Source organism: Lutra lutra, chromosome 3, assembly GCF_902655055.1.
Source record: "Lutra lutra chromosome 3, mLutLut1.2, whole genome shotgun sequence".
NCBI classification, from domain to species: Eukaryota; Metazoa; Chordata; class Mammalia; order Carnivora; family Mustelidae; genus Lutra; species Lutra lutra.
Genome location: NC_062280.1, coordinates 192,398,686 through 192,425,054, shown reverse-complemented (window position 1 = coordinate 192,425,054; position 26,369 = coordinate 192,398,686). Strand labels below are relative to the sequence as shown.

General features: G+C 40.7%; 2 protein-coding genes and 1 long non-coding RNA gene across 10 annotated transcripts in view; 1 reads left to right on the top strand and 2 right to left on the bottom strand.

The window, feature by feature from the left end:
• The window catches only part of ERCC5 (ERCC excision repair 5, endonuclease), a 30,213-nt gene extending 28,952 nt beyond the window's left edge, over window positions 1-1,261 (bottom strand). For 2 of the 5 annotated variants that reach the window (XM_047720356.1, XM_047720354.1), the window contains exon 1: window positions 794-1,260. In XM_047720356.1, the coding sequence (XP_047576312.1) occupies window positions 794-881 (88 nt within the window). In that variant the 5' untranslated portion in view covers window positions 882-1,260. Of the gene's footprint in view, window positions 1-793 lie in introns of all 5 variants that reach the window. The other 3 variants (XR_007125705.1, XM_047720353.1, XM_047720351.1) reach the window with 3 other exon arrangements.
• A 27-nt stretch (window positions 1,262-1,288) lies between these two features.
• Window positions 1,289-25,050, top strand: LOC125094807 (uncharacterized). The gene is made up of 3 exons (XR_007125706.1): window positions 1,289-1,612; window positions 3,071-3,075; window positions 24,865-25,050. It is a non-coding gene; the product is annotated as an uncharacterized LOC125094807 (long non-coding RNA).
• Window positions 4,371-26,369, bottom strand: part of BIVM (basic, immunoglobulin-like variable motif containing) — a 43,662-nt gene continuing 21,663 nt past the window's right edge. For 2 of the 4 annotated variants that reach the window (XM_047720357.1, XM_047720358.1), the window contains exons 7-10: window positions 11,818-11,950; window positions 10,180-10,266; window positions 7,241-7,337; window positions 4,371-6,037 (exon numbers count right to left, since the gene is read on the bottom strand). In XM_047720357.1, coding sequence (XP_047576313.1) covers window positions 5,744-6,037; window positions 7,241-7,337; window positions 10,180-10,266; window positions 11,818-11,950 — 611 coding nt within the window. In that variant the 3' untranslated portion in view covers window positions 4,371-5,743. The remainder of the gene's footprint in view (window positions 6,038-7,240; window positions 7,338-10,179; window positions 10,267-11,817; window positions 11,951-26,369) is intronic. The other 2 variants (XM_047720359.1, XM_047720360.1) reach the window with 2 other exon arrangements.

Genomic DNA, 26,369 nt, shown 5'->3' with positions numbered 1-26,369 from the left:
AGCCATTCAAAAAAGGAGGAGGAGGTGATGGAGGAGAAGGTTTAATGAATAAAAAATGACCAAAATTGCAGAGGCAGTATTCACATATTTTGATAAAGAAGAAAAACATTTAATTCCTAAAACACCAAACCAGCCAGACGCATACACAAATGACAGTCCTTTAAAAGTCCATCCCAGAGGCTGGGAGGAAACAAAACGAAACATTGTGGACCTTTTGAAATCTTTCCGGTGTGGTACATCAATTTCCTACTCCAAAACTCACAATAAAAAAAAATAATAATAATAAATTACTTTTTAAAAAGAAAAAAGGTCAAACACCTGCCCACGCTATCCTCCTAACGAACCTGAGCGGAGCAGGACTCGGGGCAGCAGGCAAAACTGCCGCTGGGAGTCCGCTTCACCTTCTCCGTGCTGACCTCCCAGGAGGGACGATACTTTGAGGCTGTGCAATGTCAGCGAAGCTCCTTTTCCTTACATAACTCCTTTATTCCTCACACCAACCCTGTGCGTAGCTACGATTATCACCTCCACTTTGCAGACGAGGGAACGAAAGCACAGAGCGGCGTAAAACTCTGCCCCTAAGTGATCAAACCCGAGGACTCCAACCCAGCGCGGCGTGACTGCAAAGCGGGGACCAGCAGACACTCAGAGAGAGACGACGTCGTGAAAGGGATGCTCTTACCACCCCCAGTGGGACTGTCATCTGACCAACACCATTCTGCGCCCAGAGGGAAGCCCCGAGGGAGTAAAAACCCGACGCGAATCCCGGAGCCCAGGAACACGTTAAGGATACCCACGGCGAGGATCTTCCCTTCCAGCGTCTCCGGGCTCACCTGCCGCCCGGAGCACTCCAGCAGCTTCCACAGCCCGTGGACCCCCATGAGGTCCCCAGCGACAGTCGAGGGCGGGGTCGCGCGGGGCCTTCTATTCCAATTCTACCACAGCCTGCACCACCGCCGGGGCCCCGCAGAGCTCCCCCTGCTCCCACCCAGGGAAGGCGGAGACTAATTCAGAACACGCGGTTTTTCAGGGAACACCGGCACCGGCGAGAACGGTACTTCCCGGCGGCGGACGCAGCCTCCCGGAAGAAAGGCAGGACCACACAATGGCCGGCGTCGGAAAGGAGTGAGTCCTCCTCAAGCCCAAGCTTTGGCCCAAATGTAAACACTCTTAACGGAAGAGCAGGCTGAGAGGACAGCGCAGGCGAGATAAACGGCCAGAAGACGTTCCCCCCGACACGGCCTGATTCTTGAGTTAGTGCGTTAACCCACGCGAAATGGGGCCTCTGGGCTTCCGTCAAAGACGAGGCTCAAGACGGAAGTCCCGCCGCGCGGCGTGACGTATATTGGCTGCGCCTTTCCATTCCCGAGGCGAGGGGGCGGGTCGGTCCGTGCGTCTGTGTCCTGTTATTCCCGGGCTTTCTCCACGCCGGCTTTCTGTCGCAGCCACACGCCGGAAGTACACGCAGAGAGCCTTCTTGCTGAGGTGACAGTTTTCTGCGTCTCTTCTGCGTTTCAGTCTCTCCCCACCAGCCGCTACTTCTGCACTCTCAATACCAAATGTTTTAGGTAGAGGCGGCAACAGAAAGGTGGATGCTGTGCGGCTGTTTTTTGTTTTTTAAAGATTTTATTTATTTATTTGACAGAGAGAAATCACAAGCAGGCAGAGAGGCAGGCAGAGAGAGAGGAGGAAGCAGGCTTCCCGCTGAGCAGAAAGCCCGATGCGGGGCTCGAACCCAGGACCTGGGATCATGACCTGAGCCGAAGGCAGCGGCTTAACCCACTGAGCCACCCAGGCGCCCCTGTGCAGCTGTTTTTAAGTTAGTGTTTTGTCTGATAACTTGTAGGAGCTAGATGATAATAGGGCATCATTTTAAGTTAAGCAACTTTTAAAAGCCTTCACTCTTGAGATATAGTTTGGTTTTCTCTGGCGTCTAAATGTAGGATTCCACGGCTTGTAAGTCAGAAATGGCAAGAAACTTAATTATCGGAGTAGCTTTGGGGAAGGCGCCCTAGAACGCTCAGGCTCAGAGTCCGATGGCGGCCACACCACCACGTCTTCGTGATCAGTATTGTTCAAGTAACGTTTGTTCCGAACTGGTTTCTTCTTATGCAAACTGAGCGCAAAACCAGTTTTGGCAGACTTTCAGCTAGGATCGGAGGTGACGTATGCAGACCGTTTATCACTACTATTCATTAAATGATAGCCTTATCATACACACTGGTTCTAATTTGAAGTATTGAAACGAAATTCAAGCTCAGTGGAAAGGTTTGATTTAAATGAGGTGGTTTTGTTAAAGGAGCCCTTTATGACAGAATATCAAAAATAATTTTTAGCAAAACCATTGCACAAAGTGTTTTGCATTTTCTCCATCAATGGAGTAATTCCCACAAATAGTTACTAGCTGTATTTTACAGAGTTTAATAAAATTGCTTATTCAGTTTTTGCCGGTTCCCCCAACACACACACACACACACACACACACACACACACGCACGCACACTCCAGACACTTAGCAGGTATTCCACAAATACTGCCTAAATGACCTCTTTTAGCCTCTAGTGTAAAGCTGTCCCTTGTATCTAGCGCCCTCCTGAAAGAATTTCCTCCCAAGTCAGGTATCCATTGGTCCAAACCCTGTCTGAGCCACATAATAACCCTGTGTTAGTGGGCTCAATTGCATTCAGCTCCAAAACTGCTATGTTAAAGCCCTAACCCCCAGCACCTCAGAACGTGGTGATAGGAGATGGGCCTTTTAAAACTGATTAATTTAAAATGAGGCTGTGAGGGTGAACCTGACCCAATCTATTTTCCTTATGAGAGAAAATTTGGGCGCACAGAGGGATGTGTGCACAGAGGAAAGACCCTGTGGGGACATAGCTAGAAGGTGGCCATCTGCAAGCCAAGGAGAAAGTCTCAGGAAAAACCAAACGGGCAACATTCTGATCTCAGACTTCCAGCCCCCAGAGCTGTGAGAAAATAAATTAGTTTTTTAAGCCCCCTAGTCTGTAGTATTTGTTATAATGGCAAGTTTCTTCTATGATCCTAAGCAAGTTTCTTCACCAATGAGAGTCTGTAAAAAAAAAATGGAGATGCTAACTTCTTCTTGGGGTTGTTCTGAGATCAGTGATTTAATATGAAACACCTAATGGGTAATGGTGTTCAAACTAGTTTGCTGAGTGAATGACTGAGGGAGAAAATGCTGTGAGTAAAACTGATACACGAACAATGGATCCCAGAGCAACTTGCCTGCGCCCCTTCAGTGTCTGGGAAAAAGCAAGTTTGGATGTGTTTTAGCTGCTGCACCAACCTGGCCTAATGATGGGCCAGCATAATAGTGGGGAAAGGAATAGTTTCAGGATTTGATCCAAATGAACATTTTTTTTAATGCCTACGAGCTGGGTAAAAACAGACAGTGTAGGCATTTGAGCATTATGAGTGCTTTTAAAACCAGAGCAACATGTCTTAAATACAAAATATTCTTTTGAAGGAACAGTAACTAAGGGGTGTGTGTGTATATGACTTACAGCATCCTTAAGATGCTGCTTAAAGAGCTCTCAAGATTCTGAACAGAAATACACATCTTTTGGAGTAACAATAGCAAGCACTATCTGGAAAGCACCGTTCTAAACACTGTACATACATTAACTTATTTATTCTTCAAAACAGTTTATAAAATATATGCTATTATCCCCACCTTACCAATGAGAAAATAAATACAGAAACATTAATCTTGCCCAAGGTGAAACAGCTAGCAAGTACAGAGCCAATATTTGAACCTTCATTGCTTCTACGGAAACTCCTAAGAAGAGTTGACCAAAAAATCAAATATGACAGGAACGTTACTAACCTTAGAAGAAAAGTGTGCAGTAACTTGCACATAGTTTTTGGAAAATTAGTCTCTATAAACCTCATTCTACTCTTAATAACAGCTGAACTTATATGTCAGGTTATTAAGTAATCATATATATCAAGACTTTTGTAAAAATTATTAATGGCCAATAGGCAATCCATATAAATTCATCCTCTTTCTTAGGTGTCACTGTATTCTTTATGTTGCATTTGTCTCCTTTCCTCTTGGTTCTTCCTATCTGCCTCTTCTCTGAAATGTTTCATTAAACTCTATGAAATTGCTGATATTCAACTATGTTTGACCTATAAAAATGACAACTTCGTTTGGTTCAAACTAATTAAATTTTCTATTTCAGAATCTAAAATTATAGTCATAATGTATATTGTTTCGTTGATTATAAAAGTCTGATACATGATAGTTTCTTATAACACACTACTCAAGCGCTGTTGTCACATACTTCACACAGAATTCCAAGGGTAATCCCTACCTAAAATAAAGGTTCAAAACATCCACATTATTAAAAGTAGAAAACAAAACTTTATTTGATGAAAACTTCTTAAAAGTTCCAGTGTGAAGTAACAAAATCAACAACCTACAAATCTCTTTCAGTCCTTTGCATTTCACGCAAAATATTCTCTTCAGAAAAATGACCATTTCATAATATATATCCCTGTCTGTAGGCTAGGTATGTCTGAGTGGATAAATGGATATAAAATTCAAAAGAGAAGAAAATGAAAATATTTTAAAAATAAAAATCTGAACCCTCTTCTTGAGGTGTATTGCAATATGGTTACCAACATATTCAGCACCTTGTCATAATCAAGTTACTGATCTGAGTCATGGAACAGCCCCTGAAATGAAACAAGTCATAGGTTGGCCACAGAAGAAAAATTGACATCAACTAGACAGGAGCTCAAATACATGAAATCCACTCTTTTGGAACTACTTAACACTCACTTCAAACAGCTAATTGTACAGATTTTTAAAAGAAGCAGCTCAGAGTTGGGAATATGGATATTTGCGCTCTGAGTGACATAACATTCCTAATGCATTTTTAATGCTGTTAACAACATAGGACTCCACGCTGAGGGACTAATCAAATATCACAAGATCTCATTTCACAGATTACCTTGGAAGTAGAAACTTTGGATCCCACTTGTTTTTTTTATTCTATCCCAAAACAAGGATCATTGTAGAAAGAGCTCTCAAGACCTGAAAATCTTGCCAATATTGTACACTAAGATACCAAGTCAAAAAAGTCAAGAATATCCTGAATCAATGCACCAATAGAAAAGATGACTTCCTTGAGTCTTCTCTTTTGCCTCTTTATTGAGGATCCTGAGAAAGTTAGTCAGGAAACAAATGAGGCAGGTAAGATACTGCGTACAAGTAAAAGAATTCTAGATTCACTAAAATTTTAAATGAGCTTTAACCATGAGAGGAAACTAGAAATCAACAGCCCCAATTTTGTTTAAAAGGGCAGATGGTGCCTTACATCTTGAGTTTAGGAATAAAGCAATCTGCAACAAATGTCTGGTGATTAAGTCATAGGAAATAATTTCATGCTTAAGTATTACAAATCATGATGCTATTAAGTAAATTTGTGTTTGATTTCTTTATATGCAATTTGTTGGATTTTGTAAAATTGTCCATAATGTTTTCATACTCTTAATTTTAAAAGGACAGTAATCTGTGCTTATCTGCTTATATATCTGAAATCTCCCATCATAATCATATACAAGCTTATTTACTGGAGAACTACAAGGGTATGTTTTATACCACAAGATCTGTTCCTATTTAGGGTAGACTTAATAAAACTTCTACTGTCTTAATGCAGTCTTGTATAGACCAGTCATGTGTGTAACACAAAATGTTCAGTACCCAGCATGGTCAATCATTCCCATCATAATCACTGTAACCCTGATAGCCACTGTTCCTTCTCTCATGGATACTGGACATCTTTTTCCATGCTGAGTCCTGATGGAAACTAGCACTGAAAGACCGACCCAGACGCCCATGCTGCTTCTTGGAGATATTATCTTCACTCTCCGATTTGGCAATTCCCTGGGCATGTGTTGGAGGCTGTGATTCTTGTCTCACCGTTCCAAATGGAAAGTTCCAAAGGCCAAATCTTTGCCAATTAAGTCTCTGGAATGCTATGATGCAATGCAAATTTCCCCCAACCTGAGAAGAAAAAAAAGTTGGGTTAAGAAAAGGGGGACACTTGGGTGGCTCAGTGGGTTAAAGCCTCTGCCTTCGGCTCAGGTCATGATCCCAGGGTCCTGGGATCGAGCCCCGCATCCAGCTCTCTGCTCAGCGGCGAGCCTGCTTCCTCTTTTCTCTCTGCCTCTCTGCCTGCCTCTCTGCCTACTTGTGATCTCTGTCTGTCAAATAAATAAATAAAATCTTAAAAAAAAAAAAAGAAAAGGAATTATGCTTATAATGTGGGTTTCTATGATTTCCCTTATTTTTCCTCCTTCACCTGCCTCAAAACAGACATCACCAGATCGCCTTAACACACATCTTTCTTGACCAGCTGCCTTTACAAAAATGTAACAGTTCCCCCCATATGCCTCTCCACCACTCACACACACTGTTACCTCCCTATTTGCCTAACCCAAACTCCAAAATTTGGGGCGCCTAGGTGGCTCAATCGATCAAGCAGCCAACTCTTGATTTCAGCTCAGGTCATGATCTCAGGGTTGTAAGATTGAGCCTCACATCTGGCTCTGCACTCAATGCAGTTTACTTGGGATTCTCTCTCCTTCTGTCCTTCCTCCCCGACTCTCTCTCACACTAGGCTCACTCTCAAATAAATAAATAAGTAAATAAAATCTTCAAACACCAAGATCATTCCTCTTCCTGTCTCTTCTATATTCTTGATGTTAGTAGTATCATATCAGTGGCATATCAATCCGCAGAATCTACCTTTCCTTGAGAACTTCCCCCAGCTACCTTGTGCACCCATGGCTCTGCTTCCTGGCCACAGTTCACAGGGTCAGGAGTGAACACCTGACTCAAACTAGGCCAGAGGCAGGTGAGTCTCAGTCTAGACGGCTCATCTGAAAGCAAGATATAAGTTGAAGTTCCTGATCTTTTGGAAGTAAATAATCAGATAAGAATAGCATGCAACTCCCAAAAGAATGAGACAAGTTAGGTCCTTGGCCTCTGATAACATTCCTTAAGCTGATACCAGTCTGTTACGAATCCAGGCTACAGTCTTTGCTTTTCATTCTAAAGATTCTCCTGGGTCCTAAAAGTAATTCTCACTTTTCTATCTAAGATAATCTGAAGTGGATTTCCATTATTTACAACCTAAAGAGTGCTGAATAGTATACTGCATACTGGCTGGCTTGGAAATATCTTCAAATACTATTGTGTTCTTACCTTCTTTGTTTTTCGGTACTGCAGCCCCCTCTCCAAGTGTCGGATGTCTAGATATTCTGGATTTTGAGTGTTGAGATCAGTAACAATATCTGCCCACCTATAGTGAAAAAGGAAGGATAAAGCACATTTTAAGTACAAAATACCACTGTAATAGAATGTTTTTTAGAAGATGTTATTTACTTATTTATTTGAGAGAGAAAGAGACTTATTTATTTGAGTTGGGCAGAGGGACAAGCAGACTCTGCACTGAATGCAGAGCCCAATGCAGGACTTGATGTCATGACCCCGAGATCACAGCCTGAGCTGAAATCAAGAGTTAGACGCTTAACCCACGGAGCCACCCAGGTGCCCCTGTAATGGAACTTTGCACATCAGCAATTTGCTACAGTATTACCATGACAATAATTCTCTTGTCAAGGTTGTTCCACCTACTAAGCTTTAATTTTTTTTTTATGACATTTCTGTTTAACCAACTATTGCCAAGATTCTGGGTTTTAAAATGGCTACTTTCACAAAGAAATACATATGTATCAACCTGTTACATGACATCCTGCAGGCTAGAGTAGAAACAGTCCATATTTCCTTTTTAATTAAAGTCAAGTTTTCAAAAGATTTAAGTTACATGAGGGTGCCTGGGTGGCTGTCGTTGGGTGTTCCACTCTTGCTTTTGGCTCAGGTCAGGATCTCCTGGTTAGGTGATGGCCCCACCTCCAGCTCCACACTCAGCTCAGTGGCGAGTCGGCTTCCCCTCTCCCTCTCCCTTCACCCCTCCCTCCACCCCTACATGCTCACACTTTCCTCTCTCTCTCTCTCTCTCCCCCTCTCTGAAATAAATAAATCTTAAAAAAAAAAAAAGTTAACGTGCATTTATTCACAGACAACATGACTGATTGTATAGAAAATCCAAAACAATTACAAATTACTTTGGATTATAAAACTACTATTGAAATTAATGTGTTTGATAAAAATGCAGTATTCAGGTCCTATGTATATAAACAAATTGTATTTTTGTACACTACCAGAAAATAATTAGGAACTGAAATTTTTGAAGGAAAATGCCAAAAGGTGCAAACTTCCAGTTATAAGATAAACAAGTACTAGGGATATAATGTACAACATAGTGACTGCAACAAACACTGCTCTATGATATATAGAGAAGTGGTAAGAGAGTAGATCGCAAGAGTTCTCATCACAAGGAGGATTTCTTGTTAACTAAACCTGTTGTGGCCATCATTTCACAATATATGTAAATCAAACCATCATGCTGGACACTGTTAGCTTATATAGTGGTAATTGCCAGTTATTTCTCAATAAAACTAGAAAATAGACACATTTTTTTAAATAAAACTTTTTAAAAAACAGTTTACAATACCATTAAAACACTTAGGGATCTGTACAGCATGGTGACTATACTTAATACTGTACCATATACTTGAAATTCACTAAAAGAGTAGATCTTAAGTATTATCACCACATACACAGAAAAGGTAACTATGTGAGCTGATGGATATGTTAATTAAGACTTGATTGCAGGGGCACCTGGGTGGCTCAGTGGGTTAAGCCTCTGCCTTCAGCTCAGGTCATCATCTCAGGATCCTGGGATCGAGCCCCATATCGGGCTCTCTGCTCAGCAGGGAGCCTGCTTCCTCCTCTCTCTCTGCCTGCCTCTCTGCCTACTTGTGATCTCTCTCTGTCAAATAAATAAATAAAATCTTAAAAAAAAAAAAAAGACTTGATTGCAGTAATCGTTTCACAAAATAAATGTCAAATCAGTACATTGGACACTTTAAATATATACAGTTGTATTTGTGCATTATACCTCAATAAAGCTGGGAAAAATTTTTTAAAAAGGTAAAAAAAAGGAATAAAATATCAAATATTGTTGAATATATGAAGAACCACCTGACTGTCCATACAATGCTGGTGGGAGTATAAAATGGTACAACCCCACGGGAGGACATTCTCCCAGTTTCTTAAATACGCATCCATCCTATAATCAGCAATTCCACTCCTAGGTATCTACCCAAGAGAAACAAAACATAGAAACATGTCCTTAAAAAACTTGCACAAGAAAATGTGGCATATCCATACAGCAGAAAATTATTTGGCCGTATAAAGGAATGTAGTTCTGGTCCACGCTACAACACAGATGAACATTGAAAACATTATCCTGAGTGAAAAAAAAAAAAAACAAAAAAACACAAAAGGCCACACGTTTTATGATTCCATTTATATGAAATGTCCATATTAGGCAAATGCACAGAGATAGAAAGTAGATCAGAGGCTGAGGGGAGGGGGCTGGGGAGTGACTGCTAATGGGTATGGGGTTTCTTATGGGGGTTATAAAAATGTCCTGGAATTAGGTCATGGGGACTGATGCTCAACTCTAAATACATTAAAATCCATTGAACATTTTTTATATTTTTAAAGGGCACACTTTATGGTATGTGAATTTTATTTCAATGAAGCTGTTACTCAAAAATTTTTTAAAGACATGTACATTAATGTTCCCAATAGCTTCACCCACAATAGACCACACTCAAAACAATCCAAATGGTCATCAACAGGGACACGGATAACAAACTATGGTATACTTACGGTACCTAATACCACTCGGCAATAAAAAAAGAAGCATGACATGCATGACAAAGTGGTTAATCTCACAAGGCCAGACAAGAAAGAATATTGACGACTCCATTGACGTGAATTTCAAGAACATGCAAAGCAATTCCACAGTGATAGAGGTTGTCTCTGGGGACTAACAGGAAAAGAGAATAAGGGTACTTTCAATGCAATGAAAATCTTCCTTATCTTGACTGGGGTGGTGATAAACAAGTATATTCAGTTACCAAAATCCACCTAATGATGCAATTAAGATCTGTGCATTTCACTATATTAAATCTTACCTAAATTAAAGAGAAAATGGGAAATTAACGTACTTTTTACAGTGAATAGCAGGATGTTTTCTACTTGATTCTCCAATTAAGATCCAATATTCTACTTCTTGTGGTGAGAGGGGGCCCCTGCTAAATATAAAATTCATTCATAGTAAGCTTAATAAAGGCCATTCACTCCTTTGAAAATATCACTACAGCTATGTTAATAAAAGATATACTAATGTTTATTCAAATATGACATTCATTAATGCTAGAATAGATACTGGAGTTCAGGTTTGAACAAATTTCTTAAGGCCATTAAAGAGAAAGCATAAATTACACTTAGGTTTTAATCTCTATTATAAAATATAGGACTAGAAAAAAAAAAAAAGAACATACCTCCTCTCGAAGCATCTAAAAAGAAGAAAAACATCCTAGCATGCTACCAGCATTCTCCAGCCATTCATCTCCTTTCACTGTGCATTTAAAAAGTTTCAAAAGGCATTCTAGGGGCACCTGGGTGGCTCACTGGGTTAAGCTGCTGCCTTTGGCTCAGGTCATGATCCCAGGGTCCTGGGATCAAGTCCCGCATCGGGCTTTCTGCTCAGCAGAAAGCCTGCTTCCCCTTCTCTCTCTGCCTGCCTCTCTGCCTACTTGTGATCTCTGTCTATCAAATAAATAAATAAATAATTTTTTTTTTTTAAAGGCATTCTAAAAATAAAACCCTAAAGTATACCAATGCCCTAATCCCACCTCTGGAAACTAATCCAAGTAAGTCTGGAGTCAAGCAAGGGGAGGGATTTGCCCAGTTGTAAAGGTATCCAGGTGATTGTTAGGGACAGACAGAGGTGTACCCTAATGGGTACAGAGTAGGAGGACCTACTGTTGCACGTTTTATATTTGATAGATGTCAGGAGTAAGGTGAAGTTGTAGAATGAGACCATAGAAGAAACAACATACTTCACCTCCAGAGAGATGAATAAAACATTTCAGAATTTAGAGAGATCAAGTAGTTTCCCCCTTGTTCCTCATTCACAAAAATACACTGCTCAGCTTCCTGGTTCTCACAGGTCTCAAGATCCTGTCCCAGGATCCTGCAATCCCATAGTGCCTTGAGAGGGGAATCATGCTGCATGGCCTCCAGCCTCAAAGAACCCATCCTACCCCCAGATGACCTCAGGTCTCACTGAAAGAGCAGTGCTGCCCCTTCCTCCTCCTGAAGTACCAAGGCCACTCTCCCAGGACAAAGGGGGGAACACTGACAAATTCCACGTTTTTTCACTATGAGGAAAGAAGAGGCTGCTTAATGGACTCAGTTGGGACAATTTTTTGATATTAGACTCCATAATTCATTTTCCATGTGGCACAACGGATGAAAACACCACAACATAATACGTGAAGTCCTATGCAACCATTTCACAATAAACGTTAAGAGTGAGTCTTTCAAAAGTCTTTCCCTTTATGAGTCTGAACAACAGTATCTAAGTGGATAATGTAAAAGCACAACTAACCAAAGGCCACGCTGCAAAAGAATTAGCTGGAATACAAATGAAGAGTCTACCTTTAAAAAAAAGAACAGTCTAACTTGATCTAAAGAAACCAAATGACCAAATCTTCCAATTTCTGAGCAACTATTTCTTAAATGCTTTCTACCACATATTTTCTTGGGGAATTAGCCACAAAAGATATGTAAATGCTTACCTGAATGCTTTATTAGCTTTCACAGGGGTTGCTTCAAAGCCAATTGGACAAAAATAATGATTTTGGCAATGATAGATATAAGCCAGCGATTCGTCTTTCAATCCATGAGTTAACTTCGACAAGGCCCCTGAAGCTACACAGAACAAAAGCAAACAAATGAAGAACCATAAAACACTGTCAATGCTTTACACGAACAACTAGTTAAGGACTGTAAGACGTGACTTGGAACACACTGACATTGCTGAGGAAGAGTGAGAAACTATTGACAGATACAAAAGATATTAATACATGTACTTTCAGTTTTACCCTTTTAACTGAAATTCAGATAAACTGAGCAGCAAACTAAAGACCTGAATGAAGCCCTTGTTTATCAAAACCTTCTAATAGCACATACCTGTCTACAGGATTTAATTACCACATAAAACCCAATACCTGGTGTATACAACAATGGTCTCAACTTTTCTGGTTGTGCACTTCTGTCACTCAAGATTTCTGAAGAGACATGCCCATGAGAAACACTTTTGTTCACAGACTATATAGACTACTGTATAATATGACTTCGTAAAAGATATACAAAAGGTAAGAATTTTTGTATTAAATTAAAATATTGGCATTCTAGGATGTTCTTCCCATTCCACAGTGGTCATCCTGCACAGCTCCAGTGGTATGTACACTGATGTGGATGGGTAAATATAAACTCCAGATAAGACATAAAATGCAACACACACTTTAGTCTTTCTACAGAAGCTACCCAGACTAGAGGGACAGCTTTCGTAAGCCAAGTGATGAGATAAGAACATCTCTCAGACAGGCTGCTCATACCACAGAATCCTCTTATAACCGTTCCTCCTTTCAGACTTCCCACAGCTCTATTAGTTGTGAAGTCACTTCAAAAGTCTTACCATAAGCAATAAGTTTTTACCAGCACTCGATACTCAAACCCATTAAGTTGCATCTCCTGGAAGAAACTGAATTATTCATGAACAAATAGCCCGTTAAAACTAGAAATTCTAAAAATAGGTGAAGTCGATGAAAGGTGGCAATTCACGATTTCCCTGATTGACCTTCCAGCCACTGACATAGCTGAAGACCAATAAGAACAGCAGGTCAATGACTGCAGCAAAACTAAGGCAGCAGGACGCCACCCCACCCCTTGCAGACACCACGATTTGTGAGCTGCTTGGGGATAACATTTCTAGCTTCAATTCCTTCTCCAAGCCTTCCTCGAGGTCTTCCCCATAGACTTTTACTTCATGGACTACCACCAGGACATTATCTGCATGGCAAGGTGAACTTTTCCACTAAAATTTCTATTTCATAATGACAAGTGATAAATCTTTCTGCCGCTTTTGGTTGACTTCCCTCGGCAATTTAAAAACGAACATCCAGGGCACCTGGGTGACTCAGTCGATGGGGCGTCGGCCTTCTGCTTGGGTTGTGATCCTAGGGTTGTGGGATCGAGTCCTGTACCGGGCTTCCTGCTCTGCGGGGAGCCTGCTTCTCTCCCTGCCTCTGGCTCTCTGTCTCTCATGAATAAATAAAGAAAATCTTAAAAAATACACACACACACACACACACACACACACAAAACTAACATCCAAGGGCAGCTCTAATGGATGAACTAAAATTCAGAAGAGGATCCTTATGTCATTACCATAGTTGAATGTCATTGTAGACAGGTTCCAGGATCGTGAGCAAATGTAAATGTAAGCATTTGGACTCCTAACGAATTCAATAATTACAAAAATGGTTATACATATAACTGGTTTAGAAAAAACTCTTAAAAATCTTTTTTAAAATTGTGAAAATGTCAAACACAAAGTTTTCCCAACTAAAACTTTTACTAAATAACTAAAGCTTATAATAAAAGGGATTTTTATTATAGCTTTTTAATGGATATCTTTAAGTATTTCACATTTTCCTTCTTTAAAGTCAAATGTGATACAAAACACCTGACTTCATTAGTGTGACTGTGAAGAGTAATGACTCTAATGTCCTGGAATATATTCAAGATCTTAGGGGCAAATGAGATAGGTAAGAAAATCTGTTCTCATTAACCTTCACTTCTTTTTGTCTGCTGCATTTTTTTTTTTTTCAAGAGTACAGGTGCTACAATCACTCTTTGACCATGTCCTCATTTTCCAGAAGAAGACATGAGGTGGGGGGGGTGGTTTCTATGGAGTAAAAATTATGGGCTTAGTGCTAGTCAGGGATGTTCATGCTCTTTACTTCAAGGTTCTGATTGATTTAGATTAGGGATTACCAACATTTTTTCTTAAAGGGCCAGAGAGCAAGTATTTGAGGTTTGTGGGTCATGAGCATTCCCCATACTAGTCCCCTCTGCCATTGTAGAATGCAGCCAGCCACAGGCAATGTGTAACCAAATGGTTATGGCTGTGCTCTAATCAAACTTTGCTTACAAAAAGGACTATAGTTTGATGACCCCTAATTTAATAATAATTTTCAAACTTTTTTGGTTATAGAATCTTTCTGCAAGGAAAGTTGATATGGCAGGCTAGTGCATTAAAAGGCAAAAAGCCACAGCCAAAAAGGGAGTAGGGAATCTGGATGCCCAGTACTCTCCACTCAGCACCAAGAGTGCCATGGAATTCCCATGGCTCAACTGAGCGCAATTTGAAAATCACTGACTTTCCTATCAATGGAAGATCCATCTCTTGATAGAAAGACTACAACCTGACACACATGGCTTGTTAAACAACTGATTGCTGATACCCAACCCCAGAGTGTCCTACCAGTAGGTCTGGAGTGGGGACCAAGAATGTGCAGGTCTAACAAGTTGGCAGGTGATGCTGATATTGGTCTAAGGATCCCATTTGAGACTTGGTCTAGAGTTAAAGGAAAATTCCATTTAACTCAATGCAGTAAGAAATCTGTGAGCACCTACTAACTATACCACGAATGGCAGGAAAACAGGAGGCAAGTCACGCATAGTACCTTGACCGACCCTCCGAGAAGATAAAACAAGTAACTTCACTACAGAGCATAATAGGACAGTACCACAGAAAAGGGATATAATTCATAGGAGAAAGAGCACATCAGGTCCGAAGAATCAAGAAGGGCGGCATTCAAGACAGAACTTAAGGAAGTGGTAGGATTTCAACAATCCAGACAGAGGAAAAGCCAGGAGGAGAAAACGAAATCATCGCAGGGAAGGGATGTAATCAGGGAACAGCAAGTAGGTTAGTTTAGAGTATAGGGTATACGACAGCATAGCAAATCCTACCGTAGGGCACCCTCAGAATTTCAGGATAAGGTCAAAAAAGATCCCCCTCTGAAATAAAAGACAGTAAACACAGTATTTAATACATTAAGGTCATCATTCAAGGAAGTACTAGGCAGGAGAAAGCACAAAAATGTGTTACTGATAGAAACGAAATTCAGCACGATGCTTGGCCTAAACCAGAGTATTTCTCAAAAATCCAAAACCTGCAGGACAAAGCAACCTCTTCCAACCACAGGCAGGGCCTGAACTGTATGGTGCACAAGGAGAAAAGAACTAGTAGAATCAGCTGGCCCGCTATACAGCAAGGAGGAGCACACTTCCTGGGCCGCCAACAAGAGAATTCTGGTCCCTTTGGTTATATATTCCTCACTCGAAGTTAATATACAAACATTCTGGTATCCTTTGAGTCTGTTTAATGCAAGTTTGTTCTATAGACCCTGATCATCTATAGGAAACTATAGAGAACTCTGGAAGAATGTATCATAATGTATTTTACACCTTCAAAGACAAGAACCAGATTCTTTAATCCAGAAACATAACATTATCCTGCAAGGCTCATCCTCCCTTGACATATTTTAAATACAACTGGTCCATGTAGGACAGCAGTGGAAGGCCCATCTGCATTGGCTTTGAATGATGCTAAGGATTTTATGCTTTAAGCAAGCATTGGAGAGCTCCGGAAGTAGAAGGATCTACTAGCACTGCACGTTGAGAAGTGCCATGGTGTCTAATAAGAAATGGAGAAACCAGGGGATGAGGAAAGCAGATTATTACTGCAAAGTCCACCTGAGACATGCTAAGGCACTGTGGTAAGCTCACAACAGTGGCCACAGTGAGGTTATATATGTATCCTATTGGGAAAGGGTAGAGGTAGCTATTATTGATTAAGCAAAACTAAGAAGTATAATACATACTAGAATAAAAATGAAATACATGGGGCGCCTGGATGGCTCAGTGGGTTGGGCCGCTGCCTTCGGCTCAGGTCATGATCTCAGGGTCCTGGGATCGAGCCCCGCATCCAGCTCTCTGCTCAGCGGGGAGCCTGCTTCCTCCTCTCTCTCTGCCTGCCTCTCTGCCTGCTTGTGATCTCTCTGTCAAATAAATAAATAAATAAATAAATAAATAAATAAATACATGAACATTGGTATAATTGTTAGGCTACCTGATCAAAAAAATTAATCTAGGGGTACCTAGGTGACTCAGTCAGTTAAGCACCTGCCTTCAGCTCAGGTCATAATCCCAGGGTCCTGGGACTGAGCCCCACGTCCTGCTGCCTAGGGAATCTGCTTGTCTCTCTCCCTTTGCCCCTCTCCCTGCCCCCACTGGTGAACTCTCTCTCTCTCTCTCTCAAATAAATAAATAAAAATCTTTAAAAAAAAAAAAAAAGTAGGGCATAAAATCTTAAAGTTGAACAGGATATTTGAGCAAAACATGTTTAAAATTCCAGAACGGGGGCGCCTGGGTGGCTCAGTGGGTTAAGCCGCTGCCTTCGGCTCAGGTCATGATCTCGGAATCCTGGGATCGAGTCCCGCATCGGGCTCTCTGCTCAGCAGGGAGCCTGCTTCCTCCTGTCTCTCTGCCTGCCTCTCTGCCTGCTTGTGATCTCTCTCTGTCAAATAAATAAATAAAATCTTTAAAAAAAAATAAAATAAAATAAAATAAAATTCCAGAACGATGGTTCCTAAATCGACTGTCTCCAGAGCCCTATTAGTATTTTCCCACATCCCATTAATAAGTAACTACATTTTCTTACTTTGGGAATTCAATTTATATAACTGATGCTTCTGCTATACTCCGATTTTCTTTGATACCATATTCTTTCTGATATCATATTTTCTTTCATATTGTAATTTCTGAGTCTTGGTGACTTCCCTGATTTCCTTAAATTTTACAGACTCTTCTCTGCATAGATCCTGACCATCTACCTGGATGCTTCTGACAGTAAAACAACAAAAATGCATGAACTTCTCTGATGAAATCCTCTTCTGATTGGTAGGCAATAAGACAAGCAAGTACAGGACTCATGAGTCTTAGGCTGATGTCTCCTAGGGGGTCCCACACATAATGCAGTCTTGGGACAGCAGCCCAAGGAGTATATCACAGCACTTTTCCATTGTCTCAGACACATCCATGTGACATCCTCCCATTAATTATTGAATTATTTATAGAAAAGTTCTGCCAATTGCTGCTCTGGGTTTATGATGCTCAGCACGGCCACACCCAAGTGGTTACACAAGACCCCTTGGGGCACAGAAACAAAATATTAGAACATTTATTTTTCTTTATTGTCACACTAGAAAAAATTAAGTTTTACTAATATTTATTCTATGGATTGAGCATGCATGTCATGAAAGGTCACATGTCATACACGCAGTCACCAGAGAAGGGTGGGTGTCCTACAGGGGAGGTGCTGGCTCACATTACTACTTACTGTGCCGTGACACCCTTGCTCCAGCAAAATTCCATCTTCAGTGTAAATTTTTTAAGAGCTTTAATGAATAGAATCATAATTTCACTTTGTAATAACTGGAGAATGTTTAAATCTTTGGGGCCAGGAAAACATTCTACTTACCCCATGAAAATAAATGCAGAAATCTTATAATAAAATCAAGGTCTGGGGCACCTAGGTGGCTCAGTCATTTAAGCATCTGACCTCAGCTCTGGTCATGATCTCAGGGTCCTGGAATCAAGCCCCACATTGCGCTCCCCACTCAGTAGGGAGTCTGCTTGTCCCTCTCCCTCTGTCCCTCCCCCTGCTCATGCCGTCCCTCTGTCTCTCTCTATCAAATAACTAAATATAATCTTTAAAAAATAAATAAAAATAAAATAAAATAAAGGTCTTCTAAAAAGTATCCATTTCCTTTCACAAAAAGTGTCCCAAACCCACTGACTAGATGACATTCCAGTAACACTGATGCCGATAATAGTCATCCTGGCGATACTTTTTTAACAAGAAAAGTATGTGGGGCACCTGAGTGACTCAGTCAGTTGAGCATTTGCCTTCAGCTCAGGTCATGATCACCGGGGTCCTGGGATTGAGCCCCATCACACTCCCTGCTTAGCAGGGAGCCTGCTTCTCACTCTCTTTTGCTATCTCTGTTGCTATCTCTGTCTCTCTCTCTAATAAATCAATGAAATCTCTTTTAAAAATCTGAAAATTGAAAAAAAAAATTCTGTGCTAAGGAGAAATAGAGCATTTTGGGGAAAAAAATGTTTAGTAATGTTTCTATCAGTATATAATTTTATTGCTGAAAATGACATATGTTAATTATAAACAATATCGACTATACAAGAGCTCTAAAATGCACTAGGTTCATTAAAAGAAGCCAATACCGGGACCCACAGAACAACAAGTGGTTAGGTTTGAGATGTGAAATCAGGACGACCAGGTCTGACACCTGATTGTACCACTCACTAGCTGTGCAACCCTGTTCAGCTCATCGAACTTGCCATGTCTGCTTCCTCATCAGGAAAGGGTGAAATGATCCACCTGTACAGGACTTCTACAGAATTAAAGCAAGTAAGTCAGCACGATGCCTAGCACACACTAAACTCCCACTAAACAATGGTTTTATTACTATAAAATTAATTTTTGAGAAACTGAGAAGTAGGAATATAAAGCAAAATATATCAAAATGCTCTTACAATTAAGTGAAATTACCTGGGGCACCTGGGTGGCTTAGTCCGTTAAGCTCTGACTCTATTTCAGCTCAGGTCATGATCTCAGGGTCCTGAAATCAAGCCCAGGGGCTGTCTCCATGGTCAGCAAGGAGTCTGCTTATCTCTCTTCCCCTGCTACCCCCCCACCTACCACTCACAAGGTCAAACATTCTCTCTCTTTCTCTCTCAAATAAATAAATAAATAGTCTTTTAAAAATTTAAAAATAAATGAAATGACCCTCAAAAGCTAATATATGAGCAAGATGACAATGGTCAATATGATCTATAAAACAATCATGATAATGATGAGCATCTTGTTCTGCAGGCTGATACTATGAGCTACCATCACCGTCAACTAAAATACACACCTGGCAAGGATAAAAATCTAGAACCAATGTAATTAATATTATTTTCCTTTAATTTGAAGAAATAAAGTATAAGATGTCTCTTTCCTAGAACAAAACACATATACATTCTAAGCAAATGTGTCTGGGGCTAACAGACAGAAATGATTAAATACTAGTAAAAAGTACATTAAGGAATCAGCAGGATTACCAAAGATGCTCCTTACTTGTCAATGCTGATTTTTTTAAAAAACAAAAACAAATAAACAAACAACAACAAAAACAGACAAAGACCTTAAAACCCCAAAACTGTATAAAACATTCGGTATTAAAGCAGGAATAATCAATATACCAAATGAAAGCCAATCCACTAATCTGAATGATAGCTTATGGAAAACTCTCTATATATCCATAACTGGTACTGATATGAGAAACAAAGGCAAAAGAAATGTAGCTTAAGGGGCGCCTGGGTGGCTCAGTGGGTTAAAGCCTCTGCCTTGGGTAATTCCGGGGTCCTGGGATCGAGCCCCGCATCGGGCTCTCTGCTCAGCAGGGAGCCTGCTTCCTCCTCTCTCTCTGCCTGCCTCTCTGCCTGCCTGTGATCTCCGTCAAATAAATAAATAAAATCTTTAAAAAAAACAAAAAAAAAAGAAATGTAGCTTAAAATAAAATCTCCTTAACAGTTTGCAGCCCACTGATAGACACGTGAAATACGCAGAGCGTGACCTTCCTCAAAGAACCCGGGGCTGCCTTAGTGCCTTCATGGTTAAATGGAACTTTATTTATCTTGGCAGCCGCTGGCCACTCAAGGTCCGGAAAGCCTTGCTTCCAGATCTTGGAGACTTGTGCTACTCCTAACCCCCACTAATTAAAACGTATACAATCAGTCACCCCTCACAATCCCAGGATAGCTCCTTCTGCCCACAGGTCCCATCCCAAGAATAGGGAAGGGGTAGAGGTCTAGGCAAGAGAGACAGGAGGCCCCTGACTCCCCTAACTGGGCTCCAGAACTATTCCTGGCAGGTGGAGATGCCAAGACAGAGAGGAACAAAAGATAAGGGAACAAACCAAGATTGCAGAAGAATGTCAAGGCCACAAGCTTCCCAGTCAGTTCTCAAAAGCCCACAGCGACAACACATTCAGGACCCCTCTCACTCTAGGGAGTTTTCTGTTTCCTTTCTGCTCTCACCTTCACTTAATAAACTTTCTCTTGACTTCACCCTTTTGTGCCTCAAGATTCATTCTTCGAGTCCGCGAGACCAGAATCCCAAAATCCCGCAACAGTACCACTGCTAATTAAACTGTGACTGGCTTAGTTCCTATATTTATATCTACAAATAAATGTGGCTTAAAGAGATAGACATTGATCATAATACATAAGCTTAATCACAGAAATATTCACAGTATTCATAGTATGTTGTTGTCTAAAGAATTCCGAGTTTAGGGCTGTTTCATACAACAGAACATAAATGTGAAAATAAATACAATTACATAAAACATTGAGTTTTTAAAATGATCCAGGTTTAAATGGTTTTTCTTCCTTGGGATACAGAGACCCTAAAAAACCCTGCCAATGACATAACAAAAGTACTAGACAAAATATTTAAAAGATCTGTTAAAATATATAACTCAAGGATTTCCAGAGATTAAACAAGAAATAAAAGTGGAGGTCCTACCCCTGGCCAGACTTATCAAAAAGAAAAGAGAAAGGACCCAAATAAATAAAATCATGAATGAAAGAGGAGAGATCACAACGAACACCAAAGAAATACAGACAATTATAAGAACATACTATGAGCAACTCTACGCCAACAAATTTGACAATCTGGAAGAAATGGATGCATTCCTAGAGACATATAAACTACCACAACTGAACCAGGAAGAAACAGAAAGCCTCAACAGACCCATAACCAGTAAGGAGATTGAAACAGTCATCAAAAATCTCCATGGGACGCCTGGGTGGCTCAGTTGGTTGGACGACTGCCTTCGGCTCAGGTCATGATCCCGGAGTCCCGGGATCGAGCCCCGCATCGGGCTCCCGGCTCCATGGGGAGTCTGCTTCTCCCTCTGACCTTCTCCTCACTCATGCTCTCTCTCACTGTCTCTCTCTCAAATAAATAAATAAAAATCTTTAAAAAAAAAAAAAAAATCTCCAAACAAACAAAAGCCCAGGGCCAGACGGCTTCCCGGGGGAATTCTACCAAACATTTAAAGAAGAACTAATTCCTATTCTCCTGAAACTGTTCCAAAAAATAGAAATAGAAGGAAAACTTCCAAACTCATTTTATGAGGCCAGCATCACCTTGATCCCAAAACCAGACAAGGATCCCAACAAAAAAGAGAACTACAGACCAATATCCTTGATGAACACAGATGCAAAAATTCTCGCCAAAATACTAGCCAATAGGATTCAACAGTACATTAAAAGGATTATTCACCACGACCAAGTGGGATTTATTCCAGGGCTGCAAGGTTGGTTCAACATCCGCAAATCAATCAATGTGATACAACACATTAATAAAAGAAAGAACAAGAACCATATGATACTCTCCATAGATGCTGAAAAAGCATTTGACAAAGTACAGCATCCCTTCCTGATCAAAACTCTTCAAAGTGTAGGGATAGACGGCACATACCTCAATATTATCAAAGCCATCTATGAAAAACCCACCGCAAATATCATTCTCAATGGAGAAAAACTGAAAGCTTTTCCGCTAAGGTCAGGAACACGACAGGGATGTCCGTTATCACCACTGCTATTCAACATAGTACTAGAAGTCCTAGCCTCAGCAATCAGACAACAAAAGGAAATTAAAGGCATCCAAATCGGCAAAGAAGAAGTCAAACTATCACTCTTCGCAGATGATATGATACTATATGTGGAAAACCCAAAAGACTCCACTCCAAAACTGCTAGAACTTGTACAGGAATTCAGTAAAGTGTCAGGATATAAAATCAATGCACAGAAATCAGTTGCATTCCTCTACACCAACAACAAGACAGAAGAAAGAGAAATTAAGGAGTCCATCCCATTTACAATTGCACCCAAAACTATAAGATACCTAGGAATAAACCTAACCAAAGAGACTAAGAATCTATACTCAGAAAACTATAAAGTACTCATGAAAGAAATTGAGGAAGACACAAAGAAATGGAAAAATGTTCCATGCTCCTGGATTGGAAGAATAAATATTGTGAAAATGTCTATGCTACCTAAAGCAATCTACACATTTAATGCAATTCCTATCAAAGTACCATCCATTTTTTTTCAAAGAAATGGAACAAATAATCCTAAAATTTATATGGAACCAGAAAAGACCTCGAATAGCCAAAGCAATATTGAAAAAGAAAGCCAAAGTTGGTGGCATCACAATTCCGGACTTCAAGCTCTATTACAAAGCTGTCATCATCAAGACAGCATGGTACTGGCACAAAAACAGACACATAGATCAATGGAACAGAATAGAGAGCCCAGAAATGGACCCTCAACTCTATGGTCAACTCATCTTTGACAAAGCAGGAAAGAATGTCCAATGGAAAAAAGACAGCCTCTTCAATAAATGGTGTTGGGAAAATTGGACAGCCACATGCAGAAAAATGAAATTGGATCATTTCCTTACACCACACACGAAAATAGACTCAAAATGGATGAAGGATCTCAATGTGAGAAAGGAATCCATCAAAATCCTTGAGGAGAACACAGGCAGCAACCTCTTTGTCCTCAGCCGCAGCAACATCTTCCTAGGAACATCACCAAAGGCAAGGGAAGCAAGGGCAAAAATGAACTTTTGGGATTTTATCAAGATCAAAAGCTTTTGCACAGCAAAGGAAACAGTGAACAAAACCAAAAGACAACTGACAGAATGGGAGAAGATATTTGCAAATGACATATCAGATAAAGGGCTAGTGTCCAAAATCTATAAAGAACTTAGCAAACTCAACACCCAAAGAACAAATAATCCAATCAAGAAATGGGCAGAGGACGTGAACAGACATTTCTGCAAAGAAGACATCCAGATGGCCAACAGACACATGAAAAAGTGCTCCATATCACTCGGCATCAGGGAAATACAAATCAAAACCACCATGAGATATCACCTCACACCAGTCAGAATGGCTAAAATTAACAAGTCAGGAAATGACAGATGCTGGCGAGGATGCGGAGAAAGGGGAACCCTCCTACACTGTTGGTGGGAATGCAAGCTGGTGCAACCACTCTGGAAAACAGCATGGAGGTTCGTCAAAATGTTGAAAATAGAACTACCCTATGACCCTGCAATTGCACTGCTGGGTATTTACCCTAAAGATACAAACGTAGTGATCCGAAGGGGCACGTGCACCCGAATGTTTATAGCAGCAATGTCTACAATAGCCAAACTATGGAAAGAACCTAGATGTCCATCAACAGACGAATGGATAAAGAAGAAGTGGTATATATACACAATGGAATACTATGCAGCCATCAAAAGAAATGAAATCTTGCCATTTGCGACGACGTGGATGGAACTAGAGGGTATCATGCTTAGCGAAATAAGTCAATCAGAGAAAGACAACTATCATATGATCTCCCTGATATGAGGGAGAGGAGATGCAACATGGGGGGTTGAGGGGGTAGGAGAAGAGTAAATGAAACAAGATGGGATTAGGAGGGAGACAAACCATAAGTGACTCTTAATCTCACAAAACAAACTGAGGGTTGATGGGGGGAGGGGGTTGGGAGAGGGGGGTGGGGTTATGGATATTAGGGAGGGTATGTGCTATGGTGAGTGCTGTGAAGTGTGTAAACCTGGCGATTCGCAGACCTGTACCCCTGGGGATAAAAATATATGTTTATAAAGCTGTAAAAAAAAAAAAAGAAAAAGAAAAAAGAAAGGATGAATACCCAAGTTTTGTAGCAACATGGACGGGCTGGAAGAGATTATGCTGAGTGAAATAAGTCAAACAGAGAGAGTCAATTATCATATGGCTTCACTTATTTGTGGAGCATAACAAATAGCATGGAGGACAAGGGAGATGGAGAGGAGAAGGGAGTTGAGAGAAATTGGAAGGGGAGGTGAACCATGAGAGACTATGGACTCTGAAAAACGATCTGAGAATTTTGAAGGGGTGGGGGGTGGGAGGTTGGGGGCACCAGGTGGTGGGTATTGTAGAGGGCACGGATTGCATGGAGCACTGGGTGTGGTGCAAAAATAATGAATACTGTTATGCTGAAAAAATTTTAAAAAAATTTAAAAAAAAAAAAAAGTGGAGGTCCTCCAAAGACCTTTGTGCTGAGGGTTTCTGCTAAACCCCATAGAAGGTAAGCTTCTACTCTGATTTCTGCAGGAGGTCTGCAGGAAATAAGGCTGGGGGTGCCCAGGACAGAGCGGGAAGGAAACCAAAATAGGCCTGTCACCCAAAATATGCCTCTGACATAAAACTTATTTTGAGCTGAAGACAATTAAGAAGACACAAATGCAGGAAAAGCTTTCTCAACCCTCCCCTTCCCTACCTAAAGGCAGGATGTAAATTCTTTTACAGGAGACAGAACTCTTAGCCCAGATATGGCACTGGAGGAATCTGCAAACAACCTTGTTCCATTAGTTCCCTCCCATATGAGTAACCTTCCCTGGGAAGCCCTGGGCTCCCAAAATAGTCTCCCTATGTCCCCTCGCTTCTCTACAAATGTATTGTTCTTTGTTGCAGATGCCAAGTAAGCTGTTCTAAGCCACCAGGCTGAGTTACTTTTCACTGAGGTTTCTCCCACCTGAAGCGTGCTGTACATGTCAATAAACTTGTTCATCTGTCTTTTTGTTACAGGTCTCCGCTGAAAACCCAAGACAGGTGGAGGTAAGATTTGCCTTCCCTTGCAAGAGGACAAGAGGAGGGAGCCCAGGCAAAGCTAGGGCAACACGATGCAGTTTAAAGGTGAACCAGAAATAAACTGACTACACAGAACAGAGATGGAAGAAATGTGCTGGTCCAAATTTTGGCCTGATAGTGGAGGAAAGAGTTCCCCTAAGAATTCAAAATCATAAGCCAGTTCAAAATGATGCCATCTGTATCATCACAACAAAAATCCTCAATTAGAGGGCGCCTGTGTGGCTCAGTGGGTTAAGCTGCTGCCTTCGGCTCAGGTCATGATCTCAGGGTCCTGGGATCGAGTCCCGCATCGGGCTCTCTGCCCAGCAGGGAGCCTGCTTCCCTCTCTCTCTCTCTGCCTGCCTCTCTGCCTACTTGCGATCTCAGTCTGTCCAATAAATAAATAAAATCTTAAAAAAAAAAATCCTCAATTAGAGAGTTTAAATAAAAATTGTCCCGGTCTCCAGGAAATGGGCAAAACCAAATGCAAATCTCTCAAGATTCTTAAATTCAAACCAAGCCCCAAACACTGCCACAGAAGTGGATCCAACTAGATTACAGTTTTAAAAAAAATTAAACACACAAGGAAACACATCATCTCAAGTGAAATCCAAAAGAAACAAGAGAAAGTAGAATCAGACAAATTTCCGATATTAGAACAAATACAGGGGGAAAAAAGGCTTGATGTATTTGGAACAAAAAAATAAAGGGGGCTTGAAATTGTATGAAAAAGAGACCTTAAAAAATAAAATGGGGGGGGGCACCTGGGTGGCTCAGTGGGTTAAAGCCTCTGCCTTCAGCTCAGGTCATGGTCCCAGAGTCCTGGGATCGAGCCCCGCATCGGGCTCTCTGCTCAGCCTGCTTCCCCCGTCTCTCTGCCTGCCTCTCTCTGCCTGCCTGATCTTTGTCTGTCAAATAAATAAATAAAATCTTTAAAAATAATAATAATAAAAAAATAAAATAAAATGGGGAAGGTGAAATGTGTGAAGATAGTTAAAGGTACAAACTTCCGATTATAAAATCAGCCAGATACGGGGATGTAATGTATAGCAAGGAGACTCTGGTTACTGATGCTGTATTGTAGAGTCGAAAGCTGTAAAGGAAGTAAAGCTTCAAAGTCCTCATCACAAGAAATCTGTAACTATGTGTGGTGACAGATGTGAGCCACACCTATTGTGTTGGTCATTTTGCAATGCATATAATAGCAAATCATTATTATGTTATGGAGCCGGAACTAATATCATGTTATATGCCAGTTATACCTCAAGTTTAAAAAAAATTTTTTTAAGCAGGTTTGAAAAAGAACTAGATATTTCTGGAATGAAAAACATGACAATTTTTTTAAAAACTGAAATTCAATGGACAATTTCTTTAAAAAGCCAACTAGACAACATTGGAAGAGAAAATTAGCAAACTGGAAAGTATATCCTTTCATAGTTTTTTTTATTATTATTAACATATAA